Source organism: Microcaecilia unicolor, chromosome 7 (genome assembly GCF_901765095.1).
Source record: "Microcaecilia unicolor chromosome 7, aMicUni1.1, whole genome shotgun sequence".
Classification (NCBI taxonomy): Eukaryota; Metazoa; Chordata; class Amphibia; order Gymnophiona; family Siphonopidae; genus Microcaecilia; species Microcaecilia unicolor.
In genome coordinates this window covers 67,610,842-67,624,184 of record NC_044037.1, presented here as the reverse complement: position 1 = coordinate 67,624,184, position 13,343 = coordinate 67,610,842, and the positions used below count along the sequence as shown (strand labels likewise).

General features: G+C 46.8%; 1 protein-coding gene across 1 annotated transcript in view; it reads right to left on the bottom strand.

Annotated features, from left to right (window-relative positions):
- FAAH2 (fatty acid amide hydrolase 2) overlaps positions 1–10,886 on the bottom strand; it is a 90,131-nt gene extending 79,245 nt beyond the window's left edge. Inside the window, exon 1 of the mRNA XM_030210354.1 lies at positions 10,584–10,886. Coding sequence (XP_030066214.1) covers positions 10,584–10,817 — 234 coding nt within the window. The 5' untranslated portion in view covers positions 10,818–10,886. The remainder of the gene's footprint in view (positions 1–10,583) is intronic.
- Positions 10,887–13,343: the final 2,457 nt, after the last annotated feature.

Sequence of the window (13,343 nt, the reverse complement as noted above, 5' to 3'; positions counted from 1 at the left end):
TACATCAAACCAGCCAGAACTGCAGATAAGTCAAAACACATGTTTGACCTCTTCACTGCAGTCCTTGCTTGACCTCTTAAACAGCAGACAAAGAGTAATACAGAATTTAACAGACATTCTACACAGACACAAAACTTATTAATTTACACAGAATACAGCATATTCTAAAATAAGCATCCTTATAAGACATATTCTACATACTTATAATGGTCTCTATATCTATATCTAAGCTATCTCCTTATAACAAAATCTACATATCAAGAACTTCTGAAATTATTTCAGCCTATTCTTTAAACTACAATATGTCATATGTCTGGCTCATGCCTGCTTACAAAACTATAGTATGCCTAATAGTATACAGATGTTGAGCTAGCATTGGCAATTCACAAAGGACAGAGTTTCATTTCTCACTGACCTTTCTAACCTTTGGCTCGGCAAGCTAGACTTTCATAATCTGAACTATCTGGCATTCCTTCACTTTAGTTGCAAGGTAAAAAATTGAACTTTTTAAACACCAGACCTTTAATATCATTTCTTTGTCCACTGCCTCATTCCCCCCTTTGAGACTAAAATCAGCTTATGCAGAGATAAGTCTCACTACTCAAACTCTGGAGATTATAGTGGTCCTAACTAGGAATAGACTTATGAACCACCATTACCCTACTTGTTAAGGTCCGACGGCATACTGCCGAAGCACATGAGGCCAGGAAACAAAACAACAACCCTGCTAAAACTAAGACTATTAGGGAAATAAACAAGGGACGTATCCAGGAGGTCAATGACCACCACCAGGAGGTAAGGTCTAATCCTCCTCGGTAATCCTCCACATTAAGGCTGGCCAACTGTAGGACTTTATCCATAGCATGCCTAACTACATGCGTCCTATTTATGACAATGGTACAGCACTCTGAAGAATTTAGCACTGTGCAGAGGCCACCCTGGGCTGCAAAGAGATAGTCAAGACCCATACGGTTATACCGAGAAACTATACTTAATTCATTAATTTGATCCTGCAATGCATTGACTACCACGTTCAGCTCATGAACTAGAACATGGAGTAGAGATTGAAGTCTCCGGGTAGCCATACCTAGTTCAGTAATACCCGCTACCGGGCCCCCAATTGGAATCCAGGCCGTGGCAGAAAGGGCTACAAGTCTCTTTTTAGTCAGAGGATAAGTAGAATTGATATACTGGAGGGCTAATTCAATCGCCTCATCCTCTGTGGCAACGGAGGAGGTAAGGACAAAGGCCTCTCGCTTAGAGCGGTTGCGGGGATGGTGGTTTGAGAAGAGGAATAACTTTAGGAAAATAATTCAAGGTTACCAATACACAAAAATCATATGTGGGGGGAAGAATCATGTGGAGGACATTATCACAGAGCCATAATGACAGGAGAGGGCGACGAAAGTTCCCAATAAATGTTGGCACAGGATGGACACTAGGATGCCCATAATGCGAGCCCCTATCCCAGGGGGAACGAAGAAGAAATGAGACTTTGTACACCATAGGTGCCAATCCCCAATTGTAACAGACCGCTCATATGATGCAACCCCTTCATACCCCGGGGACTTATGAAAGTAGAAAATAGAGGGGACACTATAGTCTTCTCAGTAGTATAGTTAGGAGCCAGATAATCACCTTGGTCATAATCTGCAGGTATGGTAGTAGGGCACATAGGAGTACCTGGAGAAAACTACCCACACAGGTTCCTCCTTCTCTGGGAGCACATTAGTATAGTTACAGGGAATGGGAAGAACAGTGAGATGTCTCTTGTTAAACAAACACTCCAGAAGCTGGATAGGGAGACGTAAAAACTGGCTTAGAGAAGAGTCAGAGGGGGAAGTAGCATTATAAAAGGACCACCAAGTATAATCCTGGCTCCAAGGGCCTGAACTCGAAAAGTAGGGAGGTATAAGAGCTGGGAGCTGCACAGGGACAGGAACAGCTGGGACATCTGTAGTATAAGGAGAAAATCGGGAACACACAATACAAGGGGAAGTAATCTTTGCCTGGCTAATTAGTTCCTGGACAGAGTGTAACCAAAGGTTGGAACGAGTTGGGGTTTTAGGAACAAGGAGGCAAGGAGTAGAAAACAACAAAAACATCCAAACTACTAACATTTTCTTTCTTCCTAATCTAAAACAAATACAGCAAACTAATTAAGCAATAATATTTCAACAGTCTGTGCTAATCACAGATTACTCTAATATAGTGTTCTCAATCTTTGAGTTCTTATACCAGTTGGGATAGACCCTCAACTGACAAGGATCAAGCTCTCAAATTCCAAGAAAGTCAGAATCTAGGCAAGAAAGAGTCTCAGTGTGAAGCCGAAGTTCAGCAGCTCCTGCAGTATGCAGTTGACCCTTCTTTTCAGCTAGTAGATTCTTTGGTTCGGGTCAAGCGCAACTTCAATGGCTCTGCTGGATCTCTTTCTGCTCTCCACTGTCTAGGCTCCGTCTGATCCGTGCTGGGCTCAGTCTGGTCAGCAGACTTAATTCGAGACCAATGGACCCATGGAGTTATCCCTGCGACCTTCACAGCTGTAGGGGTAGAAAGCAAAACAGTAAAAGGTCCTTTCCATCGGGGCCCCAAAGGCTGGAGCCTCCAGTCTTTCACCCAAACTCTATCCCCTGGCAGGAAGGAATGTACCTGAGCCTGGAAGGGGACAGGGTTTATTTCTCTCACATAAGACTGAAGCTCAGAAATTATCTTGCCCAAGAGGGCTACCTGCTCCTGTACCTGGGCAGACCCTAAAATCCCTATGTCTCCCTTAATTCCCTGCAAAATGGCTGGGGGCTTCCCATACACAATTTCAAAGGGAGAGAGGGCTGTTCCTTTAGTTGGAGTGCATCGGAGGCGGAAGAGGGCTAGTGGCAGTGCCTGTGGCCATTTCAGTTGGGTTTCCTGACAAATCTTTGCTAGGCTATTTTTCAAGGTTCTGTTTGCCCGCTCAACCTGCCCTGAACTCTGGGGACGATAGGCACAATGCAATTTCCAGGTAATGCGCAATGCGCGGGACAGGGCCTGAAGTGTAGCTTCAACAAAGGCGGGACCATTATCTGAACCTATGGCAAGGGGCAGTCCATACCTGGGGATGACATCCCTAAGGAGGGCTCGAGCTACTTCTGTGGCTTTCTCAGTGACTGTAGGATATGCTTCCACCCACCCAGAAAAGGTACAGACCATGACCAAGAGGTATCGGAGCCTACCGCTCCTGGGCATTTCTGTGAAGTCTATAACTAAAGACTCAAAGGGTGTTAGTCCCCTAGACTGAACTCCTGGTGGAATACGGGGTCCCTGACGAGCATTATTCTGGGCACAAAGAGTACATCGGGCAGAGGCAGTGGCAACCAGACTATCCAATCCTTCCAGCACCACTACTCGACTGAGTAGGCGGGCTAGTGCTGTTTTCCCTAAGTGTGATAGGTCATGAGCTTGAGACACTACAGGCCAAGCTAGGTGGCGTGGCACCAGAACTCTGGTATCAGGGAGATGTAACCAGCCATCAGGTCTCCTTACTGCACCTTCCTCTTGAGCCCATTTCTCTTCCATTTGGGTGTACATAGGCGTCCATTCTTGCAGTCGAATTTGGAACAGGGGAGTCACAGTACTTGCTGGGGGTCCTCGAGCAGCTTCCTTGGCCACCCGATCAGCATGGCGGTTCCCTCGGGCCACTGGAGTATCTATCCTTTGGTGTCCCCTGCAGTGAATGACAGCTACCTTCTTAGGGGCCCAAACAGCCTCTAGCAGCTGAAGTATTTCAGGTCCATACTTAACAGGTTGGCCTGCAGCATTTATGAGTCCTTTTTCCTTATACAAAGCTCCATGAGCATGTAGAGTTGTGAAGGCATACTTGGAATCAGTATAAATGTTGGTTACCAGTCCTGCTGCTAGCTCCAGAGCTCGTATGAGGGCCACAAGTTCTGCTTTCTGGGCTGAAGTTCCTTGGGGCAGGGCTCTTGCTTCTATCACCTTGTCTTCTGTCACCACAGCATAGCCTGCCAATCGCTTGGAGTTCTCCACGTAACTGCTTCCATCTGTAAAATAAATTACATCTGGGTCCCTCCAAGGAACATCTTTAAGATCTGGTCGACTGGAGTACACTTCATCCATGGTTTGGATACAATCATGATCCGGAGGTCCCTCAGATGCTGGCAAAAGAGTGGCGGGATTGAATGTAGCCACTGTTTCCAGGTGTATCCGTGGATTCTCACACAAGCTAGCTTGGTACTTAACCATACGGTTATTTGTAAACCAGTGGTTGCCCTTATATTCCATGAGGGTAAGAACTGCGTGGGGGACTTTAACAACCCCAGTTCTTGCCCCAAGGTCAGCTTATCAGCTTCCTGGACCAGTAAGGCTGTTGCTGCAATGGCCCTCATGCAAGCTAGCCACTCCATCCAGCTGTTTAGACAGGTATGCAACAGGCCTCTGCCAGGATCCCATCATCTGGGTCAGCACACCCAGAGCAACCCCCTGTCGCTCATGGACATACAATGAGAAAGGTTTCTCCACATCAGGAAGGCCTAACGCAGGGGCTTGGAGTAGGGCTTTCTTTATGGCAATGAAGGATTGTTGAGCTGTAGGTCCCCATTCAAATGGTTCCTTTTCACCCCCCTTTGTGGCTTGGTAAAGGGGTTTCGCCATCAATGCAAAATTTGGAATCCAAATTCTGCAGAATCCGGCTGCTCCCAGAAATTCCCTAACTTCTCTTCTGGACTTGGGTTGAGGAATTGCAGCAACTGCTTGCTTCCTACTGACATCCAGTCTCCGACTTCCCTGGGAAATACAAAAACCCAGATACTTCACTTCTGACTGACAAAGTTGGGCCTTTGAGCGTGAGACCTTATAGCCTGCATCCAAGAGTAGCTCCAGCAATTCTCTGGTAGCCTCAAAACACTCTTCCTGAGTCACTGCTGCAATCAGGAGGTCATCTACATACTGGAGTAAAACTCGCCTGGAAGGCTCAGATTTAAAAGTCTTAAGGTCTTGCCCTAGGGCTGTCCCAAAAATAGTGGGGGAATTCTTGAACCCCTGTGGCAGGCGGGTCCATGTATACTGAAGCTTCCTTCCTGTTACTGGGTTTTCCCATTGAAAGGCGAAAAGCAGTTGACTGGCGGGGGCCACCCGAATACAAAAGAAGGCATCTTTTAGATCTAGTGTCGTGAAATGGGTAGCTCCAGAAGGTATCAATCCTAGCAGGACATATGGATTAGGCACTACAGGGTGTATTGAGATAGTAGATTTGTTGACCACTCGTAAGTCTTGGACTGGCCGGTAGTCCTCAGTCCCTGGCTTCTGAACTGGCAACAGTGGCGTATTCCATGGAGACTGGCAAGGTCGAATAATTCCATGGGATAACAAACGATTCAGGTGTGCTTGGATCCCTTCCAGAGCCTTTCTAGGAATTGGGTATTGGCGAAGATGGATTGGCCGGGCACTTGGAAGTAAGTCTACATGGACAGGAGGAATATTTCGGGCCAACCCTGGGGGATTATCTTCTGCCCATACCCCTCTGACCTGAAAGCTATCTGCCAGGGGTAGGTCAACTTGGCCCTGTGACTGATGCAGCCGCCATTCTTCTTCAAGGGGGCAGCAGAAACTCAATATACCCTTAGGGCTGGATATCGGGGGCCGAAAGGAGACCGAAGTCTGGCCATCAGAGTCAAAGGAAATTTGGGCCCTAAGCTTGGACAGCAGGTCTCGACCTAACAAAGGGATTGGACAGTCTGGCATATACAGGAATTCATGAGTGACTGTGTGTGAGCCTAATTGGCATCTACGGGTTGTCAGGAAGGGCCTCCGGTTCTGCACCCCCGTGGCTCCCACCACTCGGACAGTTTTTCCAGACACAGGCGCTAATCGCTCCGTCACAACAGAATGTTCAGCTCCTGTATCAATCATGAATGGAATTGAGCGGCTCCCTATAGTTAACTTGACCATAGGTTCCTGGGAGCCCAGTTTGTAGGAACCCGGTCTGTCCTATTCGTCCCATTCTGCCATCTCGGCTATCCCGATGATGTCAGATTCAGGAGGCTCATATCTTCCCTCTCGAACTCGGCCTCGGCTTCCTCGATCTCCTGGTCCCCTTCTCAATCCCTGGCGCCTCTGGGGGCATTCATCTTTCCAGTGCCCTCTTTCCTTACAGTAGGCACACTGATCCCTCTCCAATCTTGGTCTGGGATTCTCCCCCCTTGGCCGGGATTGATTGAAGGAATCTCGGGGCCTGGCTGGTGGTCCGGGGTCCCACTTTGGCTTCCCATTAGCTAGAGGTCGACCTCGATTAAGGGTGGAATTAGTAATGGCTGCCGCTAAAAGGTCGTCCTTCTTCTGCATCTTCCGGTCAGCCTCTCGGCGCACCTCCTGATCTCTATTAATGAAAACCTTGGTTGCGATCTCAATTAGCTGGGTGGTATTCATCCCTGCGAATCCCTCTTGACGCTGCAACTTCTTCCGGATATCTGGCATACTCTGGGCCACCAATGCACTATTCACCATTCTCTGGTTTTCTAGGGCTTCAGGGTCAAAGGGGGTGTATGTTCTGTAGGCTTCAATTAGTCGCTCTAAAAAGGCCCCAGGGGATTCAGTTGCCCCTTGGAGAATTTCAGAGACCTTTGCCAGATTAATGGGCCTCTTTATGCCTTTCCTCATACCTTCCAGCAAGTCCCGGCAATAGCCAGACAACAGTTCATATTGCTGCCCATTATTTGGATTCCAAGCTGGAGCTGCGCGAGGAAACCGAGCTCTAACCCATTCCTCTAGGTTCTGTGTCCCCTCGGGGGCACGCGCTCGCGTTATGGCCTCAGCATTTTGCAAAATCTTCCGCCTCTCCTCAGTTGTGAAGAGGGTCAGGAGAAGTTGTTGACAATCAGTCCAGGTTGGGTTATGGGTGGCCATAATGCTAGCCACTAGGTCCACCACTGCCTGAGGCTTTTCAGTATAAGAGGGGTAATGCGTCTTCCAATTCAGAAGATCGGTGGTTGTGAAGGGTACATACTGATAGGCCTGTGCCTGTATAACCTGACCCTGATTATTAGGATCCGGTCGAGTGGTAGTTACCTGACGGAGTGGCAGAACTCTCGAGGAGGTGGGAATGGAATCTGAGGTAGAGCTAGGAGCTACCCTCCTATCATGCTCAAAAGTGATTGCAGCAGGTCTAACCCATTCAGGGGAGGTAGGTTGAAACCCTGAGGGATGGGGAGGGGTACTCATAGACTGAGAGGTGGTCACAGGTGATTCAGTCCATTGAAAGGGATGCCGGGCCCCTGATGAGTGGGGAGGGGTATTAGAAGGAGAGGCTGGGCTGTCAGGAGTTGAGGAGTCAGGGGGTGGAGCCCAAAGCGGGTCTTCGGAGGTTAACAGGGAAGGATGTGGCAGAGGAGGGTAGAGACTGGCTGAAAAGTCCAACCTAGGATGTGGTGGGGTTCGCACAGTGGGGGAGGAACTATCCGGAGAAGCCTGTACTGGAGAAGCTTGGGCTGGGCGGCGTGGATCTCTAGGGGCGGCACGGAACCCCAACAATGGGCCATAAGGTGGTGGCTCAAGGTCTGAGGGGTCATCAGAGAGTATGGGTTTCTCAGACAGGGTAGGGCGGAAGCCACCGATTGGGTGGTAGGCTTCCTAGGGCTCTTTCCCTCTTCCAATTTAGATTTTCTAATCTTTCTTTGAGCACGGCCTAACATGAATTTTACTGGGGATCCCATATAAGTTTTCAACCAAGAGGGAGGGTCAGTCACAAGGCTGTCCCAGGAATCTATATAGGGGAGTTGTTCAGAATATTCTGGTTCTCCTACAACTATGCTGTAGACCTTCCGGATTACTTCAATATCTAAGCTGCCACTAGGGGGCCACCCCACTCCCATAGATGGCCACTCAACTTCACACAAGGTTCTTAAAGTACTTGAGCTTAAAGTCTGTCCATAGTCATTAATTAAAAATCCTTTTTTGAAATTCTTAAGCATACAATCTAGGGGAGTATCAATTTGTCTAGACGATTTCCCTCCCATAATGCTTACAGTTACAACACACAAAGAAGGGGGGGGGAATTTTTTTGGATTTGCGGTAAGGGGTCCGCAGATCCAGAAACAAAATGGTAGACAGACAACAATCGCTTCCTTCCGTTGCTGGCCAATTGAACTCGCGTTAATTGGAAACGCAGCTATAAGAAGTCCGCACTCGTTTAACATTCACGCATCACACATTCTGCACAAAAAATCCCACCCAACAATTTCAGATTTCTCAGATACAGATAAGCTCAAGCGGTTTCGCTTCTAATCTCCACTAGACTAGAAGGTACTAGGGCCTTCGCTGAGAGTTGATCAGACTCTCCTTCCCCCAATTTTTGAGAGGCTGGTTTACAATTTCCTAGCTAGGATTACAATACAGAATACAGAATACATACCCGGCGAATGTTCTCCAGTCAGTTGGGTGCTGGGATTAATGCAGGATTCAGTATCCCACCGCTGCCACCAAGAATTGTTGCAGGAATTGATGCATGAATTTATGATACTTCAGGAGTCAGACAGCACACCAGTATGAGAGAGAAATCTTCTTTATTTTCCAGCAAACAAAGTAGAACATCAGCATTAAGTCTCTTCTTCTCTTTCTCAGCTCTCTTTGTCTCTCTCTCAGCTCTCTGTGTCTTTCTCTCAGCTCTCTGTGTCTTTCTCTCAGCTCTCTGTCTCAGCTGCTTCTCTTCTTATGCTGTCTTCTCCTTCTTCTGTCTGTTCCTTCTGTCCTTCTTTCTCTTCTGAGCTCCTTCTGACGTAAACTGCTTCTTCTCCCACTTAAATACAGTTCTATCTAGCCTAGCCTAGCCCCCTTACTCTCCAATTGGTTAAGGAATAGATTGATTACCTTGCCTCAACCAATCAGCTCTATACAAATATCAGTTACATAGGTTCCAGACATCCTAAACTGACCTGTGACCTGGGGCCCCTTACACCAGACATTTGGGCTCCAGTCTCTTACATGTTATTATGATTGATTTCTCATCTATAGCTTAACCTGGGTTCACTTAGAGGATAATGGATATTTTACATTTATTATTCTCATATTCCTAGTACTAACTGCTAACTAAACTCTGGCATTCATTAAAGGGGTCAAGGGCCAATCTTACTTAATGGCATACATATCGGGTTATTACTTTCAAGACCATTCCTACATTTTACCTATAATTAATCAAGGAGAAGAGAGCTGACTAGTCCTGACCTTTTTCACCTATCAGCTCCATACATCAAACCAGCCAGAACTGCAGATAAGTCAAAACACATGTTTGACCTCTTCACTGCAGTCCTTGCTTGACCTCTTAAACAGCAGACAAAGAGTAATACAGAATTTAACAGACATTCTACACAGACACAAAACTTATTAATTTACACAGAATACAGCATATTCTAAAATAAGCATCCTTATAAGACATATTCTACATACTTATAATGGTCTCTATATCTATATCTAAGCTATCTCCTTATAACAAAATCTACATATCAAGAACTTCTGAAATTATTTCAGCCTATTCTTTAAACTACAATATGTCATATGTCTGGCTCATGCCTGCTTACAAAACTACAGTATGCCTAATAGTATACAGATGTTGAGCTAGCATTGGCAATTCACAAAGGACAGAGTTTCATTTCTCACTGACCTTTCTAACCTTTGGCTCGGCAAGCTAGACTTTCATAATCTGAACCATCTGGCATTCCTTCACTTTAGTTGCAAGGTAAAAAATTGAACTTTTTAAACACCAGACCTTTAATATCATTTCTTTGTCCACTGCCTCACTACAAGACTGGATGCAGAATTAGACCCTTGACGCAGGCATTTGTATGCCAAAACATTGCACCCTTAGCACAGATACACACACACACAAAAACACACAACGCACACCTCAGATCCGTACACAAATGACACAACACATACATAAATTGAACACAAAACACATTTGCTCACATTCTGCTTTATCAAGCCATTCTATTGTAAGAATGTGCTTGCATATTCCCCATACTCACTCATAGCTTGCTGCTGCTCCCATATGTTTAATTTTTATTTTTTTAATTTATTTTATATATATGATACATGATCTGTATTTGCTTATTGAACACAACAATGAACCCTTTAGTTTGGGAAATTTGTGGTTTATAAGCATAGGAGCCAACTTTTCAAAATGATTGGAGGTGTTAAACCATATGGAAATTATTGCCCTTCCCTAGCCACAGTCAAGGAGTTTGTTCAATATGGGGGGTGCTCAAGCACCCACAGATTAAAGGTTCTACATTTACTCCTTAGAATCCTCGTCTTTTTCGGTACCTCACTTCCTCTGCTTTGCTGTTGCACGTGAGGTTCGGATCTTCTCCTCTTCTTTTGGACACTCATCTAAAAGCAACCGTTTTTCTGCTCAACTTCAAAGAAACTACACTTCCCAGAAGGCTACTTGTGCGTCTCACAACGAAGAGCAGCTATTTCTATATGACATGCACCCAGCTCCTATTGATAGTGAGAGGTCACTAGCAAGAGAGACTGTGCCTGCTGCTATTTACAAGCCGCCCAGCTTTAGCTTTCCAATTCACGCGGACTCCGCTCACCTTCCTCTGCCTGATCCGCCGCGCCAACTCCACCCCTGGCAGCAGCAACAGTGGTTCGGTCGGTGAGCTTACGCTCCAGCTGCAGCCGCCAACACCAGCATCCGCTGAGGACGGGCGCCCAGGTACCCATTCCACGATGCGAGAGAGACGCGTGGGTAGAGAGAGGAGCACGAGGAGAAGGCGAGAAATTGTGCGTAGGAGGAAGACGATGCAGCGCTCGAGACTACGGAGCATGGCGACAATGGTTCTACTATTAGCCGGGGCGGCGGAGTGTGGACGAGGACGACTGGTCTCTTCCCAGCATGCCATGCGACGGACTGGCACAGCCACATACAGTGAAATAGAGGCTGGCCAAACACCGTCTGGCAAGTGCTGTTTGCAGACTACAGTGACAGTGCTAACAATGAAAAAAAATCGCATGGGTGTGTACGCTTCTGCAGGCTAAAGGTTGCTGCGTTAATGGGAAATGTACAGTAGATAACTAAGGAGGAGTGGGACTGGAGGCCCATCCTTAGTCTAGATACATTTTCACTGCAAAGATGCCAAGCTAATGGGGGACCATCCCAATCTGGAGGAGTGGCCTAGTGGTTAGGGTGGTGGACTTTGGTCCTGAGGAACTGAGTTCAATTCCCACTTCAGGCACAGGCAGCTCCTTGTGACTCTGGGCAAGTCACTTAACCCTCCATTGCCCCGTGTAAGCCGCATTGAGCCTGCCATGAGTGGGAAAAGCACAGGGTACAAATGTAACCCCCCCCCCCCCAAAAAAAAAAAAAAAAGTGTGAGATTTACCACCCCAGTTATTAAGATTGAAAATCAGAGTGAGGTTTCACAGACAGTGTATCCATCTAGCGTATAAAGCAAGAAAGACTGAAATGTAGTTTTGGCTAATGAGCCAATTAAAGGCAGTACTTGGGCACTAACAATCAACTATTGATAATAATTATTATTATTAGCATTTGTATAGCGCTACCAGACGCACGCAGCGCTGAAAACATAAAGAGAGACAGTCCCTGCTCAGAAGAACTTACAATCTAAATAATTGGCGCCCATTAGGTTTTGCGTGCACACGCTTCTGGCTGCACGCTATTCTTCAACATTGGGAGCACAAATCCCATAGGGTGCAACCCGAAAGAGGGTGTGCCCATAGGTGGGTCAGGGGCATTTGTATGTAGTGTCATAGAATACTGGGCTTGCTCGCCCAAATTGAGCGCCAGGAATTACACCTGGTTGCAGCAAGCATAAGTCCTGGCACCCAGATTTGGGCACAGGAATTGGTGCTGCATTCTGTTCTATAAAGGGCGCTCAGCCTGGCGTAACCTCTATAGAATAGCACTGAATGCCAATTTTTTTCTGGTGCCAGTTTTTGAGCGCCATTTACTAAATCCAGTCCTTACCGTTGAAAGTGCCAGGAGAGTGCCTAAGTGCTATTCTGTAACAGCACCCCCATCTTACATACTGTATAAACGCAAGGGGGTTACGTACTTGGAGAGAGCATTGGCAGAGTAATTAAACTATGGAATTTGTTGCTAGAGAATGTGGTAAAAGCAGTTAGCTTAGCAGGGTTTAAAAATGGTTTGGATAATTTCCTAAAAGAAAAGTCCATAAGCCATTACTAAGATGGACTTGGGAAAATCCACTGCATATTCTAGAATAAGCAGCATAAAATCTGTTTTACTGTTCTGGGATCTTGCCAGGTATTTGTGCCATAATTATACAATTGGTCACTGTTCGAAACAGGATACTGGGCTTGATGGACCTTTGGTCTGTCCCAGTATGGCAACACTTATGTTCCTTATGCTCCTAGGACTCCTAGTTACACACTACTACTACTACTATTTAACATTTCTAGAGCGCTACCAGGGTTATGCAGCGCTGTACAAATAACAAAGAAGGACAGTCCCTGCTCAAAGGAGCTTACAATCTAAAGGACAAAAAGTGCAGTCAATCAAAATTGGGGCAGTCTAGATTTCCTGGATAGAGGTACAATGGTTAGGTGCCGAAAGCGATATTGAAGAGGTGGGCTTTGAGCAAGGATTTGAAGATGGGCAGGGAGGGGGCTTGGCGTATGGGCTCAGGGAGTTTATTCCAAGCATAGGGTGAGGCGAGGCAGAAAGGGTGGAGCCTGGAGTTGGCGGTTGTGGAGAAGGGTACTGAGAGGAGGGATTTGACCTGTGAGCGGAGGTTACGGGTAGGAGTGTAAGGGGAGATGAGGATAGAGAGGTAGTGAAGGGCTGTAGGTTAGTAGGAGAAGCTTGAACTGTATGCGGTGCCTGATCGGAAGCCAGTGAAGTGACTTGAGGAGAGGGGTGATATGAGCATTTCAGTCTAAGCAGAAGATAAGACGCGCAGCAGAGTTCTGAATGGATTGAAGGGGGGATAGATGGTTAAGTGGGAGGCCAGTGAGGAGTAGGTTGCAGTAGTCAAGGCGAGAGATAATGAGAGAGTGGATGCGAGTTCGGGTGGTGTGCTCAGAGAGGAAAGGGCGAATTTTGCTGATGTTATAGAGAAAGAAGCGACAGGTCTTGGCTGTCTGCTGGATATGGGCAGAGAAGGAGAGCGAGGAGTCGAAGATGACTCCGAGGTTGCGGGCAGATGAGACGGGGAGGATGAGGGTGTTATCGACTGAAATAGAGAGTGAAGGGAGGAGAGAAGAGGGTTTGGGTGGCAAGACAATGAGCTCGGTCTTGGCCATGTTCAGCTTCAGGTGGCTGTTGGACATCCAGGCAGCAATGTCGGATAAGCAGGCTGATACCTTGGCCT